Below are 27,893 nucleotides of genomic sequence, written 5' to 3'. Positions count from 1 at the left end.
ACATCTGTTTTTTTCCCCTTAAAAGCAAATGGGAATCTTCTTTCTTGTAGTAGTCTAAATGGAAATATCAATAAAGTAATGCAGATAGACAGCAGCGTTCCCTCCTTACAGTCTCATACAGGCCCTGAACGGCTGAGGAAGGGGATATATTTTATTTACAGGTGCTGGGCAGGTCTTTCTCTTATCACTAAACCTATTGAGAATTGCATTCTGTAATAAAATAAAAGTGAAAGCAGACAGAGTCTGTACTCTGGACTGTATCAGGACTATGTTCTCCAACCAGCTGTTTTCCAGAATGACGAAGCTCGATTATCTGTTCCTCCTGCTCCTTCTGTACCTGACATGTAAGTTTAAGAATATGTGTACAGAGAATGTTATAGGGAAGGAAATAATTGTGTCCAGACAGAGAACAGGGAGCAGCAGGGGAAAAGGAGGGGTCTCATTAGTCTGTCTTCTTAGCATAGAGATAGTATAAAGAACACTTAGAGATGTAACCTTACAGTGTTAGTAGTAAATTGTAAGGTTGCATTCACTATTTGAATACAAGTGTCTTATGTCTAATTTTCAATATAAACAAAAATTAAATACAAACAGCTGTTTTTCCCCTTTAAAAAGCAAATGGGAATCTTCTTTCTTGTAGTAGTCTAAATGGAAATATCAATAAAGTAATGCAGATAGACAGCAGCAACTTGATATAATTTAGGTGCAATGATAACGATTTAAGTAATATCAACTGGAGAGGTCACTACACAATCAGCCAATCAGAAGAAGCGAGAGATCGCTTGCTGATAATCATCATAATCAATGCCCCAGCTCACCAGCAACAGAAGAGAAGCTAAGGGGCATATTTAACTAGCTTCCAGGATCGTGGCTACACGTGGCCGCCTCCTTCCCGATACCGCTACACCACAGATCTGTGATGTGGCGGTATGATTTTATGTAATTAAACGTAAAAGTCCTGGAGTGCCTCGAGTTGACACATTTGCTTTTTCCTCTCCCACTCTTAAAGATGTGGCGGTACCGTAATTTCACTTTATGTGCGTGGCCGCGCAATGCCGCAATCCTGGAAGCTAATTGAATATGCTGCTAAAAGTCATATATCCGGATGTGTCCACGTCTAAATGTGTTGCAATTACGTGACTGTCCTTACTGAATCCACTCTTACCCAGCCTGTTCTGCCTCTCCAAACCAAACGTGTCGAGATGCAAGTTGGAGATATACAAAAATCTATATATGGATGTATCTGTAGACATTTTTGGTGAGCATGGCAGCATGGTAATACGTATCTTATGCAAAAAATTGACATACGTCCAACTCTAAATGAGCCCCTGATTCCTGAATTCTCAATAATATAACATCAGATGTGTAATAACTGAGCAGGTTCAGTGCCTCTGTGTATAAAACTACTGAATTGAATCGTTGCAGGGTATGTATTGGAAATGATCTGTCAGTCAGGGAGTTAATCAGTGTACACCTGAGGTATTTAAGCTGTTGTGGAACTACAAGTGCCAGCAAATGCAAGCAAGGCATGGGGCATCTGAATATTCACAGATTGCCTAACCCTGGTTCAGATGTTTTATTCCTGTGATTCTAAACTTTTGTTTAGCTGGAACCCAAAGTGTCAGTGTACCATTGTTCTGGGGGCCCCAAGTGTCAGTGTACCATTGTTCTGGGGGCCCCAAGTGTCAGTGTACCATTGTTCTGGGTGCCCCAAGTGTCAGTATGACATTGATCTGGGACTAATAGTATCAGTATGTCATTCTTCTGTAACCCCAAGCTTCAGTGTGCCATTGTTCTGAGATGATCAATTGCTAATACGCCCTTTGTTCTGGGACCTCACATGTCAATGTACCATTGCTCCTGGACCCAAAGTTTCAAAATACCATTGTCCTGGTAACCCCAAAAGATGTGTTTCTCAGTAGCATAAATGACAATCAGAGGCCTAAACAATTCTGGAACTGCATTTGGTTTCCTGACTTACAGTCTGCTCGTTTCTGCTTTATAAAAGAAGAAATATATATTTGGCACTATAAAATAATCAATTTTAGAATTGTTGTGAACATGAGATCCTTACTGCTTGTATGGTGACATGCTAGCCCCATATAGCCTAACACAGAAAAAACAGAAATGTACAGCACAGGAAGAACGGAATTCTCAAATATTTCTGTCCAATACCATTGTGGTAATGGCAGAGATCGTATTTACAAGGAGAAATGATTTTATTGAGAATCAATATATATAAAACCACTGTGAGCACTAGACAAAAATAATTATCTGATCTCGATAAGGCATTTATATTATACAGCACTCATGCTTTAGGGCCAAATTAATAGATAAGTAAAATGTAACACATATATCCTAGTTTGAAATCGCCGATTTATAAACTGGCAATTTGATGTACAATTGCCACAGATGAGTTTCTTTCAAAATCGTCATTATCAAAATCGCTACAAATCACGGTCCCAATTTTTTTTCTCACTCTAGTTATACAAATCGCCAAATGTATGCAGGGCCGGATTAACCATAGGGCTAACTGGGCTACAGCCCAGGGGCCAGGGCCGTAACTAGGGCTGTGCGACAGGGGCGATCGCCCAGGGCGCAACGCTGCAGGGGGGCGCAATTTAGGAATATTTTAGGTTCATTTGATTAAAATTGAGGGCTAGGGGGGCGGCATTTGTCTTTCTCGCCCCAGGCGCTAGAATTCTAAGTTACGGCTCTGCCAGGGGCCTATGGTATCCAGGGGGCCCTTGAAAGTGCTCAGCAGCAGTATTGATCGGTGCTGCTGAGCACTTTCCCTGCAGTACTTCCCCGGCGCGCTGTATTCTCCTTACTGAGGAGATCTTGTGAGTCTCACTCTCACGAGATCTTCTCAGTAAAGAGTGTACAGCGCGCCGGGGAAGGAGGAGAAGGAGGTAAGTGCCGGGGGGAGGGTAGGGGGGGGGGGCGGCTCGGATCACTGGGGGGGGGGCCCTCACGGGGAAATGGAGGCCCCCTTAGCCCAGGGGCCTCCATTCCCTTAATCCGGCCCTGCCCTGTGATTTTGCAAACTCACCCAAGTTTGAATTCGAAATCGCCAGAAACAACACGCTGCTTTCTATAAGCGAGATTAGCAAACACATCACTGTTACACTGCAGGGCAATGCTAATATAACAGAAGGCTTAATGGAAGTGTTATGCACGTTTTGTCGCTGTCCAATAACGATTGTAGAATCTCGATTTGTGTTTCCAGCGCACAAATATTTATTCTCAAAAAGTAGCAGAATAATTCAAGCGAAATAATAATAAGTACAGCCGTTACTTATCGCAGGCGCTCTGGATCCAGTGAACAGTCATTCAGGTCTGAAGTCTGTGGTCAAAGAAGACTGCTCACTAGATGAAGAGCTCCTGCTTATATGCAGACAGAAATACAGTAAAACAATGCAGATGGTGTGGCTTGCTTCTATTGGTCCAGGTTTCAGGAAGGTCCAGGGTGCTGCAGATCATAGGCTAGTTCAAACCAAAATATCCAAAGATGGGGGTCATCTCTCCAGGGGATGTGCTCCGACTTTCCCGCCAAGAATCCAGTCTCAACTAGTCTATTAGCATTTTATAGTCAGTATCACTTTAAAGATTTATTCCCTAACATCAATAACTAGAGTATGCAATGTGCGATCTCTTCGCCGAATGAACCGGACAGGCTGCTGATGAATAGGGGATGATGCCAGACATGACACATTTCCTTTAACCTGTACCATATGTTTTACTAACATGCATATAACTTATAATATTAAACATAAATACTACTATATTTTGACATAAATAACTATGTGTTGCAACTACAATTAATGTGTACTAATTACAAATGTGTGTGTTTGTGCGAATGTATATAAAAGTGTAAAAACAGTTATTGCCACATGTTGCGGCTGGATACGCCCTTCCGCGCCGTAGCGTGCTCTACGCATATTTTCAGACAAAGACAACCAAGTTTGCTCGATAATAATTGAAGTGACTTTATCCAATTTGCTGACTTCAACAGAAGTTAAAATAAACCATATTTTTTGTTGTAGAGGGGACAAAATGAATATTAATTTTCATACGGAAAATGTATTTTAAGTATAAATTAGTGCGCCAAATGTAATTAAGGGTTTTATTTAAAATTTTATTTTATTACTATTTCATCACTAGTGGCCAAATAAATATATTTGTATGATGTGGCAACACTTATACACTTATGGAGATGGTCTCCCCGTAGCGCACAAAAGTGTGACAGACGTGTAAAATACGGTTTTAATATAACACAGTAATGTGATAGTTAACAGGAAAATGCAAGGTTGCAACCTAAATAGATGTTAACAAACAGAAGGCATAAATGCAAAAGATTACAATGGCTCAAACCTCTAAATCAGCAATAGTCCTATGGGTTCGGACACAAGGTCCCAGGACGCTGAATTGGTCAAATGAGTTCCAATGCAAATATAATCCAAACAATAAATAGAGTTACAGTCTCTGAATACAAATGCTGGTAATGCTCCACACTGGGATGTGAGTGTAATCTGAGATCGTTAAAAGTCAGAGAATGCAGTTAAACAATATGCGTTAGTGGTAGGCAGGCATAAATGTCCTAATACTGCAAGAAAGTTCTGGTACTCACAATAAATTCCAATAAGGCAAGGTGGTGTTAAGGTATCACACAATCAGATCCAACGGTGAAGTTTTCCTGGTATCGAATTCACTTACCCCTGCAGGGTTAAAGCGCTGTTGTGTCCTCCTGAAGAGATAATCTTCTGGACGTAGAGGTTGAAAAACGAGTCTCCAAGTGTTGGTGTAGTCGCGGCCGCGGCTAACACCATAAAGCGCATGCGCATGCGGCGTGGGATAAAAAGAGATCGCTGTTCCTAACTCGGTTCTGAAGGTGATCAATAACGGAGTTGAGGGTAACAGTAGTCCACCAACGCGTTTCACTTACCGCTTCATCAGGGAAGTATACACTTATAACAATATCTCCAGATGGGGGTCACCATTTAAATAATATTTTTGTTGCACTACAAGACGCTGCATTTTATAGATGTGGTTAACGAACATTAGCCAATAGTCTATGCAGGTTAATGAGGACTATGAAAAGGGACCCAAATGCCCATTACTCTGAGGGTGTTTGAAAATGGTTGGAAAAGTCTTGTTGGTTGTTTTGGAGCAACATCTTATTTTGGAGTCAGCACCGATAGGGAGAGAGGGACATCCACATCGCTCCTCTTAGGCTGCATAGGCCACCTGCATCTGTTTTTTCTTTGGTTGTTTGGTTGAAAGCATGTACATAGGTGATGGTTCAGCATGGGAGAATACAGGTATTATTATTATTATCAGTTATTTATATAGCACCGCTAACTCCGCAGCGCTGCACAGAGAACTCGTTCACATCGGCCCATTCCCCATTGGAGCTTACAGTCTAAATTCACTAACAAATACATACACACATACAGAGAGAGTCTACAGTCTAAATTTTCTAACATCCACATACAGAGAGAGACCGGGGTCAATTTTGATAGCTGCCAATTAACCGAACAGTATGTTTTTGGAGTGTAGGAGGAAACCCACGGAGAACATACAAACTAAGAATAAATCTAAATTACACATAAAATACATGTGTGGACAATTATGTAGGTTTTTAGCGTTGTCTTCTTTGTTTTCTGTACTATACTGCTCTATGTTTCCTCCATGTTTTGTGTTACAGTGATTCGCCATATGACACTGGCATTCATTTATTTGTGACCCAATCAGCGCTATAAGGTATACTGTCTATGTATTATATGTGATTTTGTCAAGAAGCTGGTGACTTCTTTTGTAGACCTTAGGCAGCGTTTGGAATTCAGCATTAGCGCCCATTCTTGATATAATTTGTTTCTATTCTTTGTTTTCTGTGTTTTCAAATTATTATGTGACGTTCACATTTACCTCTACAGAGTAACTGAATACTCAAAATCCTTAATTGAGAACATTATAGCCCCTCGGATATCAGTGTTGCTCCTGTGTGTTTTTTGTGGTCTTGTACCCCAGTTTATTCACAGTTTGTGATACAATTTGTATTTATGTTTCTAAAACACTACACCACACACTTCATATGGGCAGGAATACATCCATGAGTTAGACTGCGAGTCCTAGAGAGGCCCACCCAAGGTGGGGGTCTGGATATTCTGAATTTCAAACTATATTATATGGTGGCCCACCAGGGCCGGACTGGCCATCTGGCACTTCTGGCAAATGCCAGAAGGGCCGATGGCTATATGGGCCGGCTCGACTCCCCCTGTCTTCCCAGCTCCCTCCCCCGTTATGCTGTGCAGCCAGTTACACTGGTGAGTTTACTTTTTTTTTAATTTGTTTTTTCTTTTACTGAAGAGGGGGGGTGCCGCGATTTTCGGGGGGGAGGGGGTCGCGGGTGTGCCGCAATTTTCGGGGGGGAGGGGGGTCGCGGGGGTGCCGCGATTTTCGGGGGGGAGGGGGTCGCGGGGGTGCCGCGATTTTCGGGGGAAGGGGTGCCCGCGATTTTAGGGGGGTCGCGGGGTGCCGCGATTTTAGGGGGGGTCGCGGGCGTGCCGCGATTTTCGGGAGGGGGGGGTCGCGGGGGTGCCACGATTTTCGGGGGGGGGGGTGTCCGCGATTTTCTGGGGGGGGGGTCGCGGGGGTGAGAGCCCGGGGTGCTGGGAAAGGGGGTGAGAGCCAGGGGGTGCTGGGAGAGAGGGTGAGAGAGCCGAAGGGGGTGCTGGGAGAGGGGGTGAGAGAGCCGAAGGGGGTGCAGGGAGAGAGGGTGAGAGCCAGGGCATGCTGGGAGAGGGGGTGAGAGCCAGGGGGTGCGAGAGCTGAAGGGGGTGCTGGGAGAGGGGGTGAGAGAGCTGAAGGGGGTGCTGGGAGAGGGGGTGAGAGCCAGGGGGTGCTGGGAGAGGGGGTGAGAGAGCCAAAGGGGGTGCTGGGAAAGGGGGTGAGAGAGCCGAAGGGGGTGAGAGAGCCAAAGGGGAAGAGGTGCTGTGAGAGAGCCAGGGGGTGCTAGGAGAAGGGGTGAGAGAGCCAGGGGGTGCTGGGAGAGGGGGTGAGAGCCAGGGGGTGCTGGGAGAGGGGGTGAGAGCCAGGGGGTGCTGGGAGAGGGGGTGAGAGAGCCGAAGGGGGTGCTGGGAAAGGGGGTGAGAGAGCCAAAGGGGAAGGGGTGCTGGGAGAGGGGGTGAGAGAGCCAGGGGGTGCTGGGAGAGGGGGTGAGAGAGCCAGGGGGTGCTGGGAGAGGGGGTGAGAGAGCCAAAGGGGAAGGGGGTTCTGGGAGAGGGGGTGAGAGAGCCAGGGGGTGCGAGAGAGCCAAAGGGGGTGCTGGGAAAGGGGGTGAGAGAGCCGAAGGGGGTGAGAGAGCCAAAGGGGAAGAGGTGCTGTGAGAGGGGTGAGAGAGCCAGGGGGTGCTAGGAGAAGGGGTGAGAGCCAGGGGGTACTGGGAGAGGGGGTGAGAGCCAGGGGGTGCTGGGAGAGGGGGTGAGAGCCAGGGGGTGCTGGGAGAGGGGGTGAGAGAGCCGAAGGGGGTGCTGGGAAAGGGGGTGAGAGAGCCAAAGGGGAAGGGGTGCTGGGAGAGGGGGTGAGAGAGCCAGGGGGTGCTGGGAGAGGGGGTGAGAGAGCCAGGGGGTGCTGGGAGAGGGGGTGAGAGAGCCAAAGGGGTGCTGGGAGAGGGGGTGAGAGAGCCAAAGGGGAAGGGGGTTCTGGGAGAGGGGGTGAGAGAGCCAGGGGGTGCTGGGAGAGGGGGTGAGAGCCAGGGGGTGCTGGGAGAGGGGGTGAGAGAGCCGAAGGGGGTGCTGGGAAAGGGGGTGAGAGAGCCAAAGGGGAGGGGGTGAGAGAGCCAGGGGGTGCTGGGAGAGGGGGTGAGAGAGCCAGGGGGTGCTGGGAGAGGGGGTGAGAGAGCCAAAGGGGAAGGGGGTTCTGGGAGAGGGGGTGAGAGAGCCAGGGGGTGCTGGGAGAGGGGGTGAGAGAGCCAAAGGGGAAGGGGGTGCTGGGAGAGGGGGTGAGAGAGCCAAAGGGGAAGGGGGTGCTGGGAGAGGGGGTGAGAGAGCCAAAGGGGAAGGGGGTGCTGGGAGAGGGGGTGAGAGAGCCAAAGGGGAAGGGGGTTCTGGGAGAGGGGGTGAGAGAGCCAGTGTGGTAGGGAGTGCAGGAAGAGGAGTGAGAGAGCCGGGGGGTAGAGGGTGCAGGAAGACGTGTGAGAGAGCCAGGGGAGTAGGTGGTACAGGAAGATGTGTGAGAGACAGCGGAGAAGGTGGTGCAGGGGGTTAAGGAGAAGATGGTGCAGGGGCATAGGTAAAAGAAAGTGTAAAGGGAGAGACATCTTAAGAATGGGAATGTCAGGGATGCAGCCATCATAAAACACAAGTAGTAATGAAGAATGGAAATGCACAGAGGGGACAAGTGTTAAAAAAAATAAAAAATCAAGCCTTCATACTCCATTCACTTATATTTTCTATACCCCCACTCCTAAATTTCTGCTTCGACCACTGCCCTCTATTCCTGCTCCCCACTGCCTGTGTGAGCTGACAGCTGCTGATCCCTCCTCGCCCAGCGTGCCCAGTAGGAGAACAGAACACAGGATGCCATAATCAGGTAAGTTCATATATTTTCTCGCGTGGAATATGTTTTTAACCATCCTTTTTTGAACTGGGAACACTACAGCGTATCCAATAATGTTTAACACTATGTATTGCTCATTATTGCGCTGTAATGTTTTTTGCATATTTATCTCTACAGAGATTTTTAATTAAGAGGAAAAAACATTGCTTGTCATAAATTTTATCTGTAATTATGTCAATATATCTATTTTTGTTTGCATTGTAAATGATGCATTAAGCTGCTCTTGGGACTCACACTCTGTATCTGATATGCTGTACCAATTTTTATTTGTGAATGAGTTTTTGTCTGAGCTCTACTAATGATTTGGGAGCACTACTATGGCATAATGTTATTTGGGGTCACTATTGTGGCATAATATGATTTGGAGGCACTGTTGTGACATAATATGATTTGTGGGCACTACTGTATGGTATATGTTTTGGGGGCACTACTATGCCATAATATGATTTGTGGGCACTTCTGCATGACCAAATATGAATTGAGGGTAATACTATGTGGCATAATATGACCTTGGGGCACTACGATGTGGCATAATATGAACTGGGCCCACTACGGTGTGGCATCATATGAACTACTGCCAAAGGCAAGTTTTTCATTGTTGAATATGATGGGAGCCCAAAGAAGTTGCTGTATCAGGGCCCAAAATTCCTCTTGTCAGCCCTGCCTGTGAGTCAAGGGGGTAGACGTCTCCAGGTAAATAATCTAAATGTTTCCTATCTAATCAAACTGATGGATCATGATGGGTCACATCCAATTATTTCTCACCCACCTCCTCTATCCCCCTTAATTTATATACTGTGTTATTTAAAATGAATAGAAAAGACGCATATCCAATTACTGTAGTAAAACAAAAATATTTTTCTCTGACATTTTGCTGTAGATGGAAATACTTTTAATGCGGCCATGTGGGTTCAACTGATCATTCAATAGTTATGTTTTTTTTAGATATATGTTAGTTTTATTTCATGTGGAATGATTCATGAAAATTCTGCCATTACTATCTCATTGAGGGAAAAGGGTACCTGTTACCTATATGTGTGTGAAAGTACTCTGTTGTTGCTATTTTGTGGGAGATTTGAAAAAAACAAAACATTGTTTCCTACAGTGGCATCTTTATAATTGGTGGTATTGCTGTAGTATGGGGTGACGTGCTGGTGGCAATGTTGTAGTGTGTTTGGTGCTTAGTATTGCTAATAAGTAGGAGAGGGTATTGCTATAATGTGGGAGGTGATGCCGGTTGCTGTAATGTGGGAGGTGATGCCGGTTGCTGTAATGTGGGGGGTGACGCTGGACGCTGTAATGTGGGGGGTGACGCCGGTTGCTGTAATGTGGGGGGTGACGCTGGACGCTGTAATGTGGGGGGTGACGCTGGACGCTGTAATGTGGGGGGTGATGCTGGACGCTGTAATGTGGGGGGTGATGCTGGACGCTGTAATGTGGGGGGTGATGCCGGTTGCTGTAATGTGGGGGGTGATGCCGGTTGCTGTAATGTGGGGGGTGATGCCGGTTGCTGTAATGTGGGGGGTGATGCTGGACGCTGTAATGTGGGGGTCATGCTGGATGATGTAATGTGGGGGGTGATGCTGGACGCTGTAATGTGGGGAGTGATGCTGGACGCTGTAATGTGGGGGGTGATGCTGGACGCTGTAATGTGGGGAGTGATGCTGTAATGTGGGGGGTGATGCCGGTTGCTATAATGTGGGGGTGATTGATGTAGTATGAGTGTGTGTGGGGGGTTATTTATTGCTGTAATTTGGGTACTAATAATGTATTGTCATGGTGTTTATTGATGTAATTGGGGTGCTAATAATGTAATGTTGAGGGTCATTAGGAGAAATAAATACCCCCTCCCCCCCCCCCCACACACACTCATACTACATCATGTTGTACTGCGCCAGCATCAGTGTGCAACAATATGGTGCATGGAGCCCACGTGGGCCTGTGTGCTTTAAATGCCAGGGCTGATTTTTAGTCCCAGTCCGGCCCTGATGGTGGGTCAGCTCAATGTAGCCTATGGATCAGTCCTAAATCTACTAGATTATGGACACTGATCTCCTTCCTTACTCTGGCTCTCATGGCTGTCTCATCCAAAGTCAGTACTTCAAAATCTGGTAATATCCTACTCCCTGGCAATGCAGGACAGTGCTAATTTATATTTTCTGCCCCCCCCCCCCCAACCAATTATATCATCATTATGTATATAGCGCCACTAATTCCGCAGCGCTGTACAGAGAACTCATTCACATCAGACCCTTCCACATTGGAGCTTACAATCTAAATCCCGTAACATACAAACACAAACCGAAAGACACTAAGGGCAATTTAATAGCAGCCAATTAACCTACCAGAATGTTATTGCAGTGTGGGAGGAAACTGGAGCACCCGGAGAAAACCCACACAAACACAGGGAGAACATACAAACTCCACACAGATAAAACCATGGTCAGGAATTAAACTCATGACCCCAGTGCTGTGAGGCAGAAGTGCTAACCACAAAGCCATATCGCTATTGGATAATCAAGAGTTGCGTTTAGGATTGAGATTTCAGAAGATACACTTGGACGTCTCAGACATATTTTGGTGATGACCCACAGAGGGCTCATTCATGCATGTTTTTGGGGTTCAAAACTCTCTGGTCTTTGGCTCAACATTAGTAGCCTAATATTTGGCGACCCGCCAAATAAAAATTTCTTTGTCTCGCACATTCTTCCCCGTACTTTATGGCGCACCAATAGTAATTTACCATCAAAATAAGATAACAAAACCACATAATTTTGTCTTCCACCTGCCAACACGTGGCTGATTAAAAGCAACTCAACTTCCCCTCAAGCCAAACCATTTTTAATAGGATTTGACATATCCGCTGCATGGAATATATGACCAGTGAAATAAAAAATTCTGCCAAATCATTCAATAAGACTTGAGAACCATGGTCGTCTTTCTTCAACTACCGCTCCCCATTCTCATTCTTATAATCCTCTCCACAAGTATCTGTTCTCCTTGTACATACTTTACTTTTCCCCTTCAACCTCCATGATGTGGGTGTCATGCCGTTTCTCTTTTGTCCCCCTCATCCTACCACCTTAAATAAAAATGGATAGGAAATTAAAATATTTATGACCTTTGCAGTATCTTTCTATTAAGTTTATATTCTAGGTCTGTTTTAAAGTGTTCCTCCATACATGTTAATGTGTAATTTGTATAATGTTTTCTGAGAGTAACTGTCTTACCTTTCATTACTAAACATTAAAAAATAGCAGGTATAATGCATTGTTTATTGCAGTTGGAGAAGCCTTAGAAGTTGCCGCTCCAACGTCTCACAAAGCACAGCTGGGATTAAGCGTAATATTACCCTGTACTTTCACGGTGAAGAGCCTGAGAGTAAATCTACAGTTCCTCGCTGTCATATGGCAATTCCAGGAGAAGACGATTGTAAGATATTACGCACAAGGCATTGTCTCAGATGAGAGGACATTTATAAATGAAAAAGACATCAGTAAAGGAATTGCTGATTTACACATCCAAAATGTAACTATCTCTGACACTGGGACTTATAAGTGTACGATAGTCTACAGCCCAGATGCCCAAACTAAGGAGGTTAATCTTGCAGTTTATGGTAAGTTATATATATGTATTTGTATATGTGTTTATATACTTGTAATATCATCACTAAGCACAGGGCTAGAATTTTGTAAGATCATTTTCATGTTATCTGATTTTCTGTAGTGTTGAGTTTTAGTAATATTTTTCTACGGAAAAGTTTATAAACAAAATTCAGAACAGCTAGAAGTAATAATAATAATAATAATAATAATAATAATAATAATAATAATAGACAGGGGTTGCTCAGGTATCATAGGCACAGAAACAGTGCAAAAAATGATTGGTACAACAATAGCTTTGAATGTTATTGTTCTATTTACCTCAGTCCCTGGTCTAACTTCCACCGCTCTAAAACCCCCATGTGCACTGGCATCCGCTACTCCATAGAGTTAAATGGTTCACGTGTGATTTTCTCCTGTCACAATACAATATAAAGGGGGGACAAAAACGTAAACAGCTGTAAGCACATGAACAAACCTTACTTTGCGTCTTTCCTTTTCCTCCAGCTTATAGTGATTAAATAAACATATGCTCATATAGCAAAAGGGAGGATGCTCAATTACTACCCTTCCCCTCCAGTTATTCTGCTTTAGGCTTATACACTGTGTTTGATCCACCAATCTGTTACCTAGGAGACAGCAAGTCAATTTCTTCTCGATAACACTTCTTTGGACTGCCCTTCTTTCCTTCTACATGATGATAAGTTTGTATTTAAACAAGACAGTTGACAGGCAGCATCTTAAATAGATTTAGAGAAGTATAATGATTTAGACAGGTATAATCATTTCAGTAGTTTTAGGTTGTAGATAGAGTTTTATTCAGTTGTTCGCAGTTTTTACTTTATAAATATACATTGTTACAATTGAAATATGAGACACTAATGTAACAGGTGCAAGACTGATTTGTACATTTGAAAGCTTCTGTTCCTCAACACACTATAATATTTTCCTTATTATTCCCTTGCAGCTCCTCCAGTGATTACGCATCTTGAGAAAGTTAGCGAAGAGAATGAACAGAACAGATTTATATGCTCCGTGGCCGGTTTTCACCCCGTTGATATAACCGTGGAGTTGTTGATGGATAGAGAAGTAATAGAGGGGTCTGTTATGTCCAGTCACATGAATGATGATGGCACTTTCTCCATTAATAGCACAGTGACAATACCACCCAAAGAGAAACCACGAAACTTGTTCTGTAGAGTCCGCCACGAATCTCTCACAGCTGTTTTGCTGCAAGACCTCCAGTTGGTGCATAACGGTGAGATCAGCAATTGCCACTGTCCACTTCTATTACACTAACATAACTCAGTTATACTCATCGTCCTTGTCAGATTCAATAATATATACAAACTACCAACATCTTACAATTATTGTTAATTCTCCTCTCTTCCTTGCTGACATTATAGGGTAGGAAACAGAAACAGCAATTTTTCTAGGATTTGTTTGCAAAGAAAATTATTTCTACTCAGGGTCACCTAGAGCACAAAGGTTTAGGGAGCGCCTCAAAACCATTGGGCTTAATTCATGTCCGGACGTATGTCCATTGGCATTGCGTATCATGCATGAAATAGCTCTGCGCATGCTAGGAAAAGGATGTTATACCAATCAACACAATTACATGCACTTTATCTCCAAATGCAAATGACACAACTACCTACGGCTTGAGCGGCAGAACTGGGGAGTAAAAGGGTGGACTACAGCAGACAATGTACAGTAAGAGAATTCCTATGGCGTTCCAATGCAGATGTGGCTGATTCAAGTCCTGGGTTTATTGTCAGTACTCTTGGTACTGAAAGATATAATATTCAACACAGCTCTCTCTCACTGAAGATAAAAGCTCCAACTATAAATCTTTCAGACGCATTTTGTTCACATTGAACTTTTTCAAAGCATCTATCTTCAGTGAAAGAGAGCTGTGCCAGATCTTATATCTTCCAACCTGTAAAGCAGAATGCTGCTTGCCCTATGTTTAAGTGGTTACTATTTTGTTTGAAGGAGACGTACACCTTATATATTAATATTTGTGGAACTTAAAGGACACATCTAGGCTTTCAGTTCGCTTCACATGCACCTGAAACCACAAGACAAAAGTAATCTCAAACCAGACTTAATGTGTTTGAGAAAAACAATCAAAATAAACACCTAATCCTTCCAGAATATCTGTCTATATGGAAAATATTTCCTAGTTTCTAAACACACCACAGTACAGATCACAAGGCATTGACTCCTTTCTTGAGGACCAAAATTAAGTTACTCTATTCAGTTGCCCAGTGGCTGACCCTTGTCAAAAATCTTATAATTTGAAAGTCCATATATATATATATATATATATATATATATATATATATATATATATATATATATATATATATATATATATATTTATGTCTGTTTTCTTCATTCCATCTTTGTCTTGTTGTACTGGAGGAGACATTATTCCAATGCAAGACTAAGTGACAGCCTCCTGATGGAACCAGTGCCTCAACAATTCTATTAGAATCTGTTTTTCACTTCTAGTAAGTCCTGTGCTGGAACCTTGCTGAATTGTGAAATCAGAAAGGGTCTTGGGATAATTGCCCCCACCTCAGAAGTTGAGAGGAAAAGCCATTTTAAATGATCAAAATGTAGTTATGCTCTTTACAGCAATGCCAAGAAGGTCGATAACTAACAAGGTTATAACTAAAAAGGAATATCTGGTATTCCAAAGTCACTGGACTCTTAGCTCCAGATATTGGCAGACATCGGCTTGTAGATGAAGTGGTAGTGAGTAACCCACAGTAAAACACATTTGCAGTGTAAATATCATTATGGTAATTACACCAACTAATGAGCACTGGAATAAAACCTTCTCCTGCAGAGTCCAACATGTCTCTCTTCAAGAACGTCTTCAGGAAAACATCAGCTAGTCTTGTCTTGTATTGTCCCCTCCTGATTGATGTTCAGTATATATTTTACATATTTTTGCTTAACTGCTATAGTTGAACCATGTGTAATATCAAATTATAGGACAACATGATGTGATGTTTATGAGAACTTATCCTCTACTCACATACACTGTTATCTTTTTATTCCTGCAGATGAAACATCTACTGTGAGCATTATTGTTGGTTGTATCATTGCAGTTTTGTTGATATCTGTAGCCGTTATCGGCATCTTTTGGTGGAAAGTAAAACAAAGGAGAAAAGGTAATAAACCGAAATTTAGATCACTTTGTTTTAAAAAAGAATATAGTGGGAATAACACCAAATTATGACTTTAAAATATATTTTTTCGTGACTGTTATTGAAATTACTTATTGAACATGTAAAACCCCATTTCAGAAGCTATGGGAACATTCACAGTAAAGAACATTGAGGGTCCTCCTAAGCTGTTTCATGGAGAGGAAACCACCCTGTACTGTACAGCTACCAACTGCCCAGAGGACATACATGTGACCTGGCTGGAGAGGAGAGCAGGGGAGGTCCATGAGATCCAGCAGTCTCAGCCAGTAGATATAGAGGAAGAGGAGAGGCTGGTGGACACATCCTATATAATCAAATCACAGAGAGAGGGACATCTATACTCATCTTCCCTGAGGTTTATACCCTATATGGAGGCTCACAGAGATGTGACCTTCATCTGTAGATACGTCTCTGGTCAGAGGAGCACAGAGAAGAAATTTCACTGTAGAACTATTTATGGTAAGTTTTATCATCATTAATGAAAGTCTGTCTGCAATTAATGTCTGCTCCCTCACTGTTTTATCTAGTGAGAAGAAACACATTTCTAATAATATAGCGTAACAGTATCTAAATCATTTCCATCATTAATCATGCCGTACATATCACCAGTCTTTTCTTCACCTGTCTTTCTCCTGAATGCGCAAATTTACAGTTAGGAGCACCTCCAGCTACAGGGAGCAAAGTTGCTTCTGGACAAATCATGTTGCGATGCAAGGGGAGTAAATGCAAGTTTTTTTGTACTGTCTGCTTTTACATGTAACGCACAGATATCATTTAGAGCAGGCCTGTCCAACCTGCGGCCCTCCAGGTGTTGTGAAATTACAAGCCCCAGCATGCTTTGTCGGTAGACAACCAGTTGATAGCTGGAAGGGCATGCTGGGACTTGTAGTTTCACAACATCTGGAGGGCCGCAGGTAGGACAGGCCTGCTTTAGAGATTAGTTCGGATACGCCTGCTCCCATCTCTGTATCTGTCTGCACACTTGGAATATGCAGAATAACACGGCTTTGCCAAGGTGCAGAATGTTACCTTTCAGATGGACTTACTCTTAACTCTAAATGAGACCCAAAATGTTTTAACCTCCACATTTGCTAACAAACTCAAAATAAGGGGACAGTTTTTTTCATTTTCAGCATTTGCAATAATTTAATTGGTGATTGTTCTACTGTATAAACACGGGGGATTGTGACCTTTTTATAGGAAGATGTTTGAGTATATTTGATGTATTAGAATATGTACAGTATCCTACTACAGAATGTGACATTTTTTATTCTAGTCCATTCATATTCTGATCTTTACAATAAATTATTTTTTTTTTTTTACATTTTCCAGTAAAACCCCAGCTGTTACAGCCAATGTCCCAAAGTCTATTAGTTTCTGCAAACCTGAAGTACTCAATGTTCCTGGACAAATTTTATCCCAAACACATCAACATCACTTGGACATGTGGAGTGGGGGAATCACAAGAAATGATTCCATCCAATGAAACATCCACTGAAACATTTACAGAGAATCCTGATGGAACATTTAATGTCTGTAGTGAGGTCAGAATGTCTGAGGATCTCCTCAAGGATCCAGGATTCAGAGTACACGTATCCTGGGAACATGAATCGCTGGACGAACCAGGACACAAAGAGCTGTCAATCAGAGATCCAGGTAAGAGGAGGATTATATAAGGTTCTATGTCTATATATGTATCTAACAATATACTGGGTCATTTCATAACTGCAGAACTGTTCAAGGGACCAGCAAGTAGCATTATAACTAGATAACGTCCTTGGCTTAGTGACCAAGTCTTGTGCAGGAAGATAGGTGCACATGCATGGGTGATCCACAGGATTAAGGGATAGTCACAATGATGTGCTGGACTATTTTGTTTTGTGAGAGTGGATATTTGATAGCTGCTAAAACTGTTCTTGTTTTTGTGATAAAGAACACAACAATTATCACCTTAAAAATATTTTTATAAAATATAATTAGTTAATAATATTAAAATATGTTTAAGGTGATAATTATTGTGCTCTTTCTCAGTGACAGTGTGTTATTTTGCTTTTATCTGCTCCAGCAGAGGTGTCATTAAAGTTTTTGCTTTCTATTGTACTTTTTTATTTATGTAACCCACCAAGGAAAGGCCGGTATGTTCCTTTACAGCAGATTTCTGCCTATGAACACAGACCGAGCACACAACTGGTTAATTGTTGTTTTGCAGAATATAATCTGTTTCCAGAGATCTGGAGTGGATTTCATTGAGCCAGACTTCATTAATCAGAGTAAGATTTGATTGAGTTGTGACCAGTTCTGGGTTAAGTGTAGGGGGATTGTTATATAGGCAAAGTTATAAAAAGCTATGAGCAGCTGATCTCTACAACATTCTAAGATGTGGAGCTCAAAAGTCAATAAGGGAGGACGAGGAATCCACTTTTTCTATAGAACTGTTAGCCAATCAAGAGAGTGAAAATGTGGAAACGTTTTACACATTTATCAGTCAAAGTAAATCCAGTTTGGGGATTACAAAAAAATGTATATTGGCTTCGCAAAGGGTAGTTAGACCAGGAGAGTTTTCTCCAGATCCCCAGAGAGGACAGTAAACAATCTTTATACTATAGGAAAACTATTCACATGTCTAGGGAATCAGTATTATGCAGGCAGCATGGACATAGTTTTATAATGATTTTCCTTTTTCTCCGTTTAGTTAATTTATTGCTATAGTGCTACATTTACTTTAGCAATCAACTATGACTTGGCAATAGAAATCTTAGGAAGAGCTGTTAGATAGAAGGTGAATGAATATATGGGGAGTGTCAGGTTTTCATATTTCCTTCTATTAGTAAACTGGGCCAAAATGATGGTTTCTCAGTGAACACAGGTTATATATAAGTTATAATAAGGTTATTATATAAGTATAGTGAACGCTGCACAGAAAGATGAACTATGATGTTCTAGATGGTACAAAATTGCAGATCCAATGCTTCTCTAAATTAAGTTAATATTGATTGCGGCACATGAACTCTGCTCACTAACATACACTTCTCTGTGAGTGTGGTGTGGCTGGAGTCATGAAGTGTCTTAAAGAGATTTGCATATGTTAAACTGTGGGTATATAGATCAGGGACATGCTTCTCTTTTATGCCATCTGAGATTGTACCCACCACTCCTAAGCTCTCTCCACTCATTAAGTTCCTCCCCTGTACAATTTGTGGAGTCAGGTTACTGACAGCACAGGTACAGTAATGACTGGAGAGGGGGAGTATGTCACTTCATTCCATGTTACCTGTACTCTCTGAGTCACCGTGCTACTAATACAGTGAGTGCAGGAGGAAGCACAGGTGATTGGTGCATGTATCGCACTTTGATTCCTCCTGCAATCATTGATTCAGGGGTATAGTCAGTGTTTCCACAAGAGGTAGTAGAGGTACAAGAGGTAGTAGGGAGTAACAGGAGATGGGGGAGGAAGAGCAGATTGGGAGCCATGAGGTGAAGTTAGAACCTCGTCTCTGCAGCTTCCTTTAATTGTAAATGCATGAGGTAAAATTTTCACCTAATCTTTTGTTAGAAACCCTGATATACATGCACCTCAACAATACTGACATACTGGTTACTAGTTTTAATACATCAGAGGACAATAAATGAACCTCTCCCGCATCCTATGTATTAAACCTGCTCGCAGGTCCCTTAAAAGTTTCAGTCCCACCACTGGGCTAATGGAAGACTACCTGCATTCATTGTATGATTTGTCTAGATTACATAAACATATATAAAACTTATATAGTTCAAAATGCATATATTGCAAGATGTTGTAAATTAATGTAACATTCTTCAGGTATTCTTTTTCAGAATACAAATGGAATCCTGTTGTGGAAGAGATGAAGACACCTAAATTATTTGACGACATCCCGGTCACCCTACAGTGTAATATCTCAGAGTATTTCCCGGACACTGTCACTGTGAAATGGCTGAGGAGAAAAGATCGGGAGATATGTGAAGAGTCTGATACTATGTCTACTACAAACATCCAATCACATAGAAATACAGATAACACATATAGCTGTACATCCAAACTAGTGATCACCCCCACAGTAAGAAGCCACCAGGGGGCAGAATACATATGTCGGGTGGAACATCCTTCACTGGAGAAACCCATAGAGAGAAGCACAGGGCAACTCTATGTCATAGGTGAGTGTTTCACTTCAAATCATTTGCACAGATCACACTTCACAGATGATAAATATCAATATAAAAGACTGATTAACTCCAGGTATTAGTAAGATATGACCACTGACTGGCTTCAGATTCCAGATATCTCACTCTAGGGTTTGACTGATTCAAGAGCACATACATGAGAAAGGTGGAAAGACAACAGCAGAGCATAGAAAATTTCCTCATTTATATTAGAGATGAGCGCACTCGGATTTCGGAAATCCGAGCCCACCTGAACGTTGCCGATCCGAGTCGGATCTGAGACAGATCCGGGTATTGGCGCCAAATTCAAATCTGAAACCGAGGCTCCGAGTCATAATCCCGTTGTCGGATCTCGCGATACTCGGATCCTATAAATTCCCCACTAGTCGCCGCCATCTTCACTCGGGCATTGATCAGGGTAGAGGGAGGGTGTGTTAGGTGGTCCTCTGTCCTGGTAGATCTCGTGCTGTGCTGTTTAGTGCTGTGCTGAGCTGTGGTGTTTAGTGCTGTGCTGAGCTGTGGTGTTTAGTGCTGTGCTGAGCTGTGCTGTGTTCTGCAGTATCAGTCCAGTGGTGCTGTGTCCTGTGCTCTGTCCTTCTGAGTTCAGTGGTGCTGCTGGGTCCTGTTCAGTCCAGTGGTGCTGTGTCCTGTGCTCTGTGCTTCTAAGGGCATAGTTATTCCCCCATTCTTCCCAAGTTTTTGAAAAATAAAAAAAAAGTTATCAAAAAAAATAATAAAAAAAAATTCTAAAAAAAAATAATTCCAACAAAATTTGCAAAACCAATCCTGCAGTATAAGTCCATTGTTACTACAATATTAAAAAGTTCACACATTCTGCAGTATCTTGTGCTACATATAATGGAGAACAAAAAATTGGAGGATAAAGTAGGGAAAGATCAAGACCCACTTCCTCGTAATGCTGAAGCTGCTGCCACTAGTCATGACATAGACGTGAAATGCCATCAACGTCGTCTTCCAAGCCCGATGCCCAATCTGCTAGTACAGGGCATGTAAAATGCAAGAAGCACAAGTCCAGTAAAAGTAGCAAAAAGAGAAACTTAAAGTTAAACTCACCTGAGGAGAAACGTAAAGTTGCCGATATACCATTTAAGACACGGAGTGGCAAGGAACGGCTTAGGCCCTGGCCCGTGTTCATGACTAGTGGTTCAGCTTCACCCAAGGAACTAAGCCCTCCTCCTCCCCCCCTACAAAAAAATTAAGAGAGTTAAGCTGTCAGCAACAACTCAGCAAACAACTCTGCCTTCTAAAGAGACATTATCACAAATCCCCAAGGCGAGTCCAAGGGTGTTGGTGGTTGTCAAGCCTGACCTTCGCATCACTGTACGGGAAGAGGTGGCTCGGGTGGAGGCTATTGATGTAGCTGGCGCTGTGGAGGAACTTGAGGATGAGTATGGTGATGTGGTTATTCTAAATGAGGCAGCAGTGGGGGAAACAGCTGATGTCCATGGGATTAAAAAGCCCATTGTCATGCCTGGTCAGAAGACCAAAAAATGCACCTCTTCGGTCTGGAGTTATTTCTATCCCAATCTGGACAACAATTGTATTGCCATATGTAGCTTATGTAAAGCTCAAATAAGCAGGGGTAAGGATCTTGCCCACCTAAGGACATCCTCCCTTATACGTCACCTGAATAACCTTCATAGTTCAGTGGTTAGTTCAGGAACTGGGGCTAGGACCCTCATTGGTACAGGGACACCTAAATCCCGTGGTCCTGTTGGATACACACCAGCAACACCCTCCTCGTCAACTTCCTCCACACTCTCCATCAGATTCAGTCCTGCAGCCCAAGTCACCAGCCACACTGAGTCCTCTTCAATACGGGATTCATCCGAGGAATCCTGCAGCGGTACGCCTACTACTGCCACTGCTGGTGTTGCTGCTGTTAGTCGGTCATCTTCCCAGAGGGGAAGTCGTAAGACTGCTACGTCTTTCACAAAACAATTGACCGTCCAACAGTCGTTTGCCATGACCACGAAATACGATAGTAGTCACCCTATTGCAAAGCGTATAACTGCGGCTGTAACTGCTATGTTGGTGTTAGACGTGCGCCCGGTGTCCGCCATCAGTGGAGTGGGATTTAGAGGGTTGATGGAGGTATTGTGTCCCCGGTACCAAATTCCATCGAGATTCCACTTCACTAGGCAGGCGATACCAAAAATGTACAGAGAAGTACGATCAAGTGTCCTCAGTGCTCTAAAAAATGCGGTTGTACCCACTGTCCACTTAACAACGGACATGTGGACAAGTGGTTCTGGCCAAACGAAGGACTATATGACTGTGACAGCCCACTGGGTAGATGCATCGCCTTCCGCAGCAACAGCAGCAGCTGCATCAGTAGCAGCATCTACAAAACGGCTGCTCGTGCAAAGGCAGGCAACATTGGGTATTACAGGCTATAATAAGAGGCACAACATTGACAACATATTAGAGAAACTGAGGGAAATTATCTCCCAGTGGCTTACCCCACTTAGACTGTCCTGGGGATTTGTGGTGTCAGACAATGCCAGTAATATTGTGCGGGCATTAAATATGGGCAATTTCCATCACGTCCCATGTTTTGCCCACACCGTTAATTTGGTGGTGCAGCATTACCTCAAGAGTGACAGGGGTGTGCAGGAGATGCGGTGGCGCACAAAATTGCTGGACAATTTCGGCATTCAGCCAGTGCCTACCGCAGACTAGAGGCACATCAAAAAACCATGAACCTGCCCTGCCATCACCTCAAACAGGAGGTTGTGATGCGCTGGAACTCTACCCTCTATATGCTGCAGAGGATGGAGGAGCAGCAAAAGGCCACACAGCCAACTACGACATAGGCAAAGGAGTGGGGATGCGCCTGAGTCAAGTGCAGTGGAGACTGATTTCCGTGTTGTGCAAGATTCTCCAGCCGTTTGAACTTTCCACACGAGAAGTCAGTTCCGACACTGCCAGCTTGAGTCAGGTCATTCCCCTGATCAGGCTGTTGCAGAAGCAGCTGGAGAAAGTGAGGGAGGAGCTGGTAAACCATTGCGATTCCACCAAGCATATAGCTCTTGTGGATGAAGCCCTTCGTACGCTTTGCCAGGATCCGAGGGTGGTCACTCTTTTAAAGTCAGAGGAATACATTCTGGCCACCGTTCTCGATCCTCGGTTTAAAGCGTATGTTTTGTCTCTGTTTCCGGCGGACACAAGTCTACAGCGGTGCAAAGACCTGCTGGTCAGGAGATTGTCCTCTGAAGAGGACCGTGACATGCCAACACCTCCACCCTCATTTTCTTCCACATCTATGGCTGGCGGGGATGCTGATAACATCTCGTCTGGACTGAAGGACCTGCCAACCATTACAGACATGTCTACTGTCGCTGCATTGGATGCTGTCACAATTGAAAAAATTGTGGAGGATTATTTTGCTGACACCATCCAAATAGACATGTCAGACAGTCCATATTGTTACTGGCAGGAAAAAAAAGGCAGTTTGGAAGCCCCTGTACAAACTGGCTCTATTTTACCTGAGTTGTCCCCCCTCCAGTGTGTACTCGGAAAGAGTTTTTAGTGCAGCGGGGAACCTGGTCAGTGAGCGGCGAAGGAGGTTGCTTCCTCACAACGTCGAAAAAATGATGTTTATAAAAATGAATAATAAATTTGCTCAATGAAGTACAGCACTGCCCTCCAGATAGTACAGAGGGACCTGTGGTTGTGGAGTCCAGCGGGGACGAATTGATAATGTGTGAGGAGGAGGAAGTACACACTGTAGGGGGAGAGGAATCAGAGGTTGAGGATGACGACGACATCTTGCCTCAGTAGAGCCTGTTTAGTTTGTACAGGGAGAGATGAATTGTTTTTTTGGTGTGGGGGCCCAAACAAACCAATCATTTCAGCCACAGTTGTTTGGTAGGCCCTGTCGCTGAAATGATTGGTTTGTTAAAGTGTGCATGTCCTATTTCAACAACATAAGGGTGGGTGGGAGGGCCCAAGGACAATTCCATCTTGCAACTTTTTTTTTTGCATTATATGACCATTCAACAGTCGTTTGCCATGTTCAAAAAGTAAAAACAAATTTCAACAAATTCAAGAAATTAAACCAAAAGTAAAATGCCCTGTCATAATTTAAAACAAGAGGTATTGACGTGCTCTAGAACTACTGTATTGTTGTTTATATTTTATAAACACTACACTTGAAAGCTTGAGTCTTTAAATGAAAAAGTCACTCTGCATTGCACGAATATTTGCAACAGGGACAATTTTAGGGTTAAGAAAGTCAACAAATAACACTTCGACGCTGTCTGTCTTTATAAACACTACACTTGGAAGTTGGAGGAGGTATTGTGGCCCCGGCACATAATTTACTACCGGGGTCACTCCACTGTGCAGTCCATATTTAGGTGTATCAGATATTAAACAACGGTGACAGTTGATGCCCAATTTTTTAATTATATTGTTGGCGCTGTAAAAAATTGTGTTCCGGGCACACCACACTACGCAGTCCATACCCTTTTTTGGTGGAATTCTGACCCGTGGAGGGCTTTTTAATTATATTGTTGGCGCTGTAAAAAATTGTGTTCCGGGCACACCACACTACGCAGTCCATACCCTTTTTTGGTGGAATTCTGACCCGTTGAGGGATTTTTAATTATATTGTGGCCTCGGTACCAAATTGTGTACCGGGGCCACCACACTACGCAGTCAAGAAAGATAGATGCGTATCATAGATAAAGTACATTCAGTGTTGTGGGGCAAATCAAAAAATATTCAAAATGCACTGTCATTATCAAAAACAAGAGGTTTTGACACGCTGAAACTCCAACATGTATATGATGGAGAGGATGGAGGAGCAGCCGTATGTGCAGTGTAATTCAGACCTGTTGAAGGTTTTCTATATATTATATTGTGGTGGCCAGTGGCCAGTCCTCTACGCAGTCCAGATACTATTTTTGGGTGTAATTCAGACCTGTTGAGGGTTTTCTATATATTATATTGTGGTGCCCAGTGCCCACTACTCTACGCAGTCCAGATACTATTTTTGGGTGTAATTCAGACCTGTTGAAGGTTTTCTATATATTATATTGTGGTGGCCAGTCCTCTACGCAGTGCAGATACTATTTTTGGGTGTAATTCAGACCTGTTGAGGGTTTTCTATATATTATATTGTGGTGCCCAGTGCCCTCTACTCTACGCAGTCCAGATACTATTTTTGGGTGTAATTCAGACCTGTTGAAGGTTTTCTATATATTATATTGTGGTGGCCAGTGGCCAGTCCTCTACGCAGTGCAGATACTATTTTTGGGTGTAATTCAGATCTGTTGAGGGTTTTCTATATATTATATTGTGGTGCCCAGTGCCCACTACTCTACGCAGTCCAGATACTATTTTTGGGTGTAATTCAGATCTGTTGAAGGTTTTCTATATTTTATATTGTGGTGCCCAGTGCCCACTACTCTACGCAGTCCAGATAGTATTTTTGGGTGTAATTCAGACCTGTTGAAGGTTTTCTATATATTATATTGTGGTGGCCAGTGGCCAGTCCTCTACGCAGTCCAGATTACTAATTTTTGGTGTAATTCAGACCTGTTGAAGGTTTTCTATATATTATATTGTGGTGGCCAGTGGCCAGTCCTCTACGCAGTCCAAATACTATTTTTGGGTGTAATTCAGACCTGTTGAAGGTTTTCTATATATTATATTGTGGTGGCCAGTCCTCTACGCAGTGCAGATACTATTTTTGGGTGTAATTCAGACCTGTTGAGGGTTTTCTATATATTATATTGTGGTGCCCAGTGCCCACTACTCTACGCAGTCCAGATACTATTTTTGGGTGTAATTCAGACCTGTTGAAGGTTTTCTATATATTATATTGTGGTGGCCAGTGGCCAGTCCTCTACGCAGTCCAGATGCTATTTTTGGGTGTAATTCAGACCTGTTGAAGGTTTTCTATATATTATATTGTGGTGGCCAGTGGCCAGTCCTCTACGCAGTCCAGATACTATTTTTGGGTGTAATTCAGACCTGTTGAAGGTTTTCTATATATTATATTGTGGTGGCCAGTGGCCAGTCCTCTACGCAGTCCAGATGCTATTTTTGGGTGTAATTCAGACCTGTTGAAGGTTTTCTATATATTATATTGTGGTGGCCAGTGGCCAGTCCTCTACGCAGTCCAGATACTATTTTTGGGTGTAATTCAGACCTGTTGAGGGTTTTCTATATATTATATTGTGGTGCCCAGTGCCCACTACTCTACGCAGTCCAGATACTATTTTTGGCTGTAATTCAGACCTGTTGAAGGTTTTCTATATATTATATTGTGGTGGCCAGTGGCCAGTCCTCTACGCAGTGCAGATACTATTTTTGGGTGTAATTCAGACCTGTTGAGGGTTTTCTATATATTATATTGTGGTGCCCAGTGCCCACTACTCTACGCAGTCCAGATACTATTTTTGGGTGTAATTCAGACCTGTTGAAGCTTTTCTATATATTATATTGTGGTGGCCAGTCCTCTACGCAGTCCAGATTACTAATTTTTGGTGTAATTCAGACCTGTTGAAGATTTTCTATATATTATATTGTGGTGCCCAGTGCCCACTACTCTACGCAGTCCAGATACTTATTTTTGGGTGTAATTCAGACCTGTTGAAGGTTTTCTATATATTTTATTGTGGTGCCCAGTGCCCACTACTCTACGCAGTCCAGATACTATATTTGGGTGTAATTCAGACCAGTTAATGGGTTTTTAATTATATTGTGGGGAACACTCCTCTACGCAGTCCAGAAAGATACCTCGTTGCAACGTTTTGTACTAAAAAAAAAAAAAATATTGTGAGGTGTTAGGTGTTCAGAATAGCCTTTAAATTAGTGGAAATGATTGTTATTGAATGTTATTGAGGTTAATAATAGCGTAGGAGTGAAAATAAGCCCAAAAACTTGATTTTTACACTTTTTATGTTTTTTTCAAAAAAAATCCGAATCCAAAACCATAAATCCGAACCAAAACCTTTCGGCAGGTATTTTGCGAAACAAATCCGAACCCAAAACATCGAACAAATCCGAATCCAAAACACAAAACACGAGACTCCAAAAGTCGCCGGTGCACATCCCTAATTTATATAGTCCTCAGTAGTATAGATGTGGGGTGGCACAATCTTTAATGTTTACTATTATATATACCCACATGGGGATGTCAGGCAGCTCAGCTTGACAGCAGTAATGGGGCATCCTCATTCCCTTGCACTACATTGAAGGATTCTTGTTGACAACAAACAGTGTTAGTAATTGATGACCTTTATGTAGCCCTGTTGCAATTCACAACCTGTGACCATAAATTGGAGGTCATGGCGTAGTTTAATAAGACAGCTATCGTACCTCAATATGTCTGCTCATATCATACACTGGTAGATAATTATTATTTTTAGTTTTTATTTATAGGGAGCCACAAATTGTCCACAGTGCCGTACAGGAACAAACAATAGGACAGTACAAGGTAAAACAGTACAATTAGCACTATAACTCAGGTAGCTCAAAGCACAGCTAAAAATAGAGTCTGAAAGGGTGATGTATATTCAGCACAAGCTGAAAACCAAGAGGGTTGGCGCAGCTAACAAATTAAGAGCCACTGTGGGGTGCAGAGAAAAACAAGAGTGGAGTCAGTGGGCAGAAGGCCGAACGGGAGGTGGGCAGAGTAAATGGAGAGCAAAGTTAAAAGTGGTGGAACGAGAAGGAAAGAGGGCCCTGCTCAAAGGAGCTTACAATCTAAAGGGAGGGGGGCAGACATACCGAAGACACAAGGGTGAAATGGGGACAGAGTCACACAAAGCAAGAAGGAGGAAGGGGAAAGAAGGGATAGGCTTTTAAGAAAAGGTGCGTTTTTAATTTCCATCTGAAACAGATTGGTGGAAGTTCTGATAGAGCAAGGGAGATTGTTCCAATTATTTGGACAATTTTCCCCGCACAGCATGGGGGCAGGGAGCCCAAATATCTAGCCACTAATAAATAAAGGTAAAGTTAATGTAATTCTAATAGAACTCTTTTCTCTACTAAGACACTATGTTAAGACTGTGGCATCTCTGTTTTCTTCTCACTCACTTGTGATCATTTCGGTCACTTCCCCTTTTCTTTTATCACCGTTCTTTCAAATAAGATCTATACTCTCAGGTAATACAATAGTGCAGGCTCCTCCCACATCCGGGTGGAGACTTAGAAAACAAATTATATACAAGTTACTCTCTGTGCTAATTCAGATAAAACTAATGCAGGCCAGTGATAGTTAGGCTGTGATCTGGCA

General features: G+C 43.0%; 2 protein-coding genes across 2 annotated transcripts in view; both read left to right on the top strand.

Moving 5' to 3' along the window:
* The first annotated feature begins 254 nt into the window (after window positions 1–254).
* Window positions 255–13,588, top strand: LOC142098615 (tapasin-related protein-like). Its single transcript, XM_075181451.1, has 3 exons — window positions 255–344; window positions 11,903–12,235; window positions 13,189–13,588. Exons 1-3 carry the CDS (start codon window positions 269–271, stop codon window positions 13,518–13,520), a joined length of 741 nt encoding a protein of 246 aa, XP_075037552.1. The 5' UTR covers window positions 255–268; the 3' UTR covers window positions 13,521–13,588.
* A 1,958-nt stretch (window positions 13,589–15,546) lies between these two features.
* LOC142098450 (uncharacterized) overlaps window positions 15,547–27,893 on the top strand; it is a 126,648-nt gene continuing 114,301 nt past the window's right edge. Inside the window, exons 1-3 of the mRNA XM_075181296.1 lie at window positions 15,547–15,901; window positions 16,775–17,098; window positions 19,277–19,615. Coding sequence (XP_075037397.1) covers window positions 15,547–15,901; window positions 16,775–17,098; window positions 19,277–19,615 — 1,018 coding nt within the window. The remainder of the gene's footprint in view (window positions 15,902–16,774; window positions 17,099–19,276; window positions 19,616–27,893) is intronic.

Source organism: Mixophyes fleayi, chromosome 7, assembly GCF_038048845.1.
Source record: "Mixophyes fleayi isolate aMixFle1 chromosome 7, aMixFle1.hap1, whole genome shotgun sequence".
NCBI lineage: Eukaryota > Metazoa > Chordata > Amphibia > Anura > Limnodynastidae > Mixophyes > Mixophyes fleayi.
Note: the sequence above shows the minus strand (reverse complement) of the source record. Positions and strands in the feature narration are given on the sequence as shown.

Excerpts from the sequence above, each read along its gene's own strand:
- LOC142098615 (XM_075181451.1), top strand. The coding sequence starts at position 269 with ATGTTCTCCAACCAGCTGTTTTCCAGAATGACGAAGCTCGATTATCTG. Across the intron at positions 345-11,902 it reads GCTCCTTCTGTACCTGACAT|TTGGAGAAGCCTTAGAAGTT; the intron begins GTAAGTTTAAGA and ends TGTTTATTGCAG. Across the intron at positions 12,236-13,188 it reads GGTTAATCTTGCAGTTTATG|CTCCTCCAGTGATTACGCAT; the intron begins GTAAGTTATATA and ends ATTCCCTTGCAG.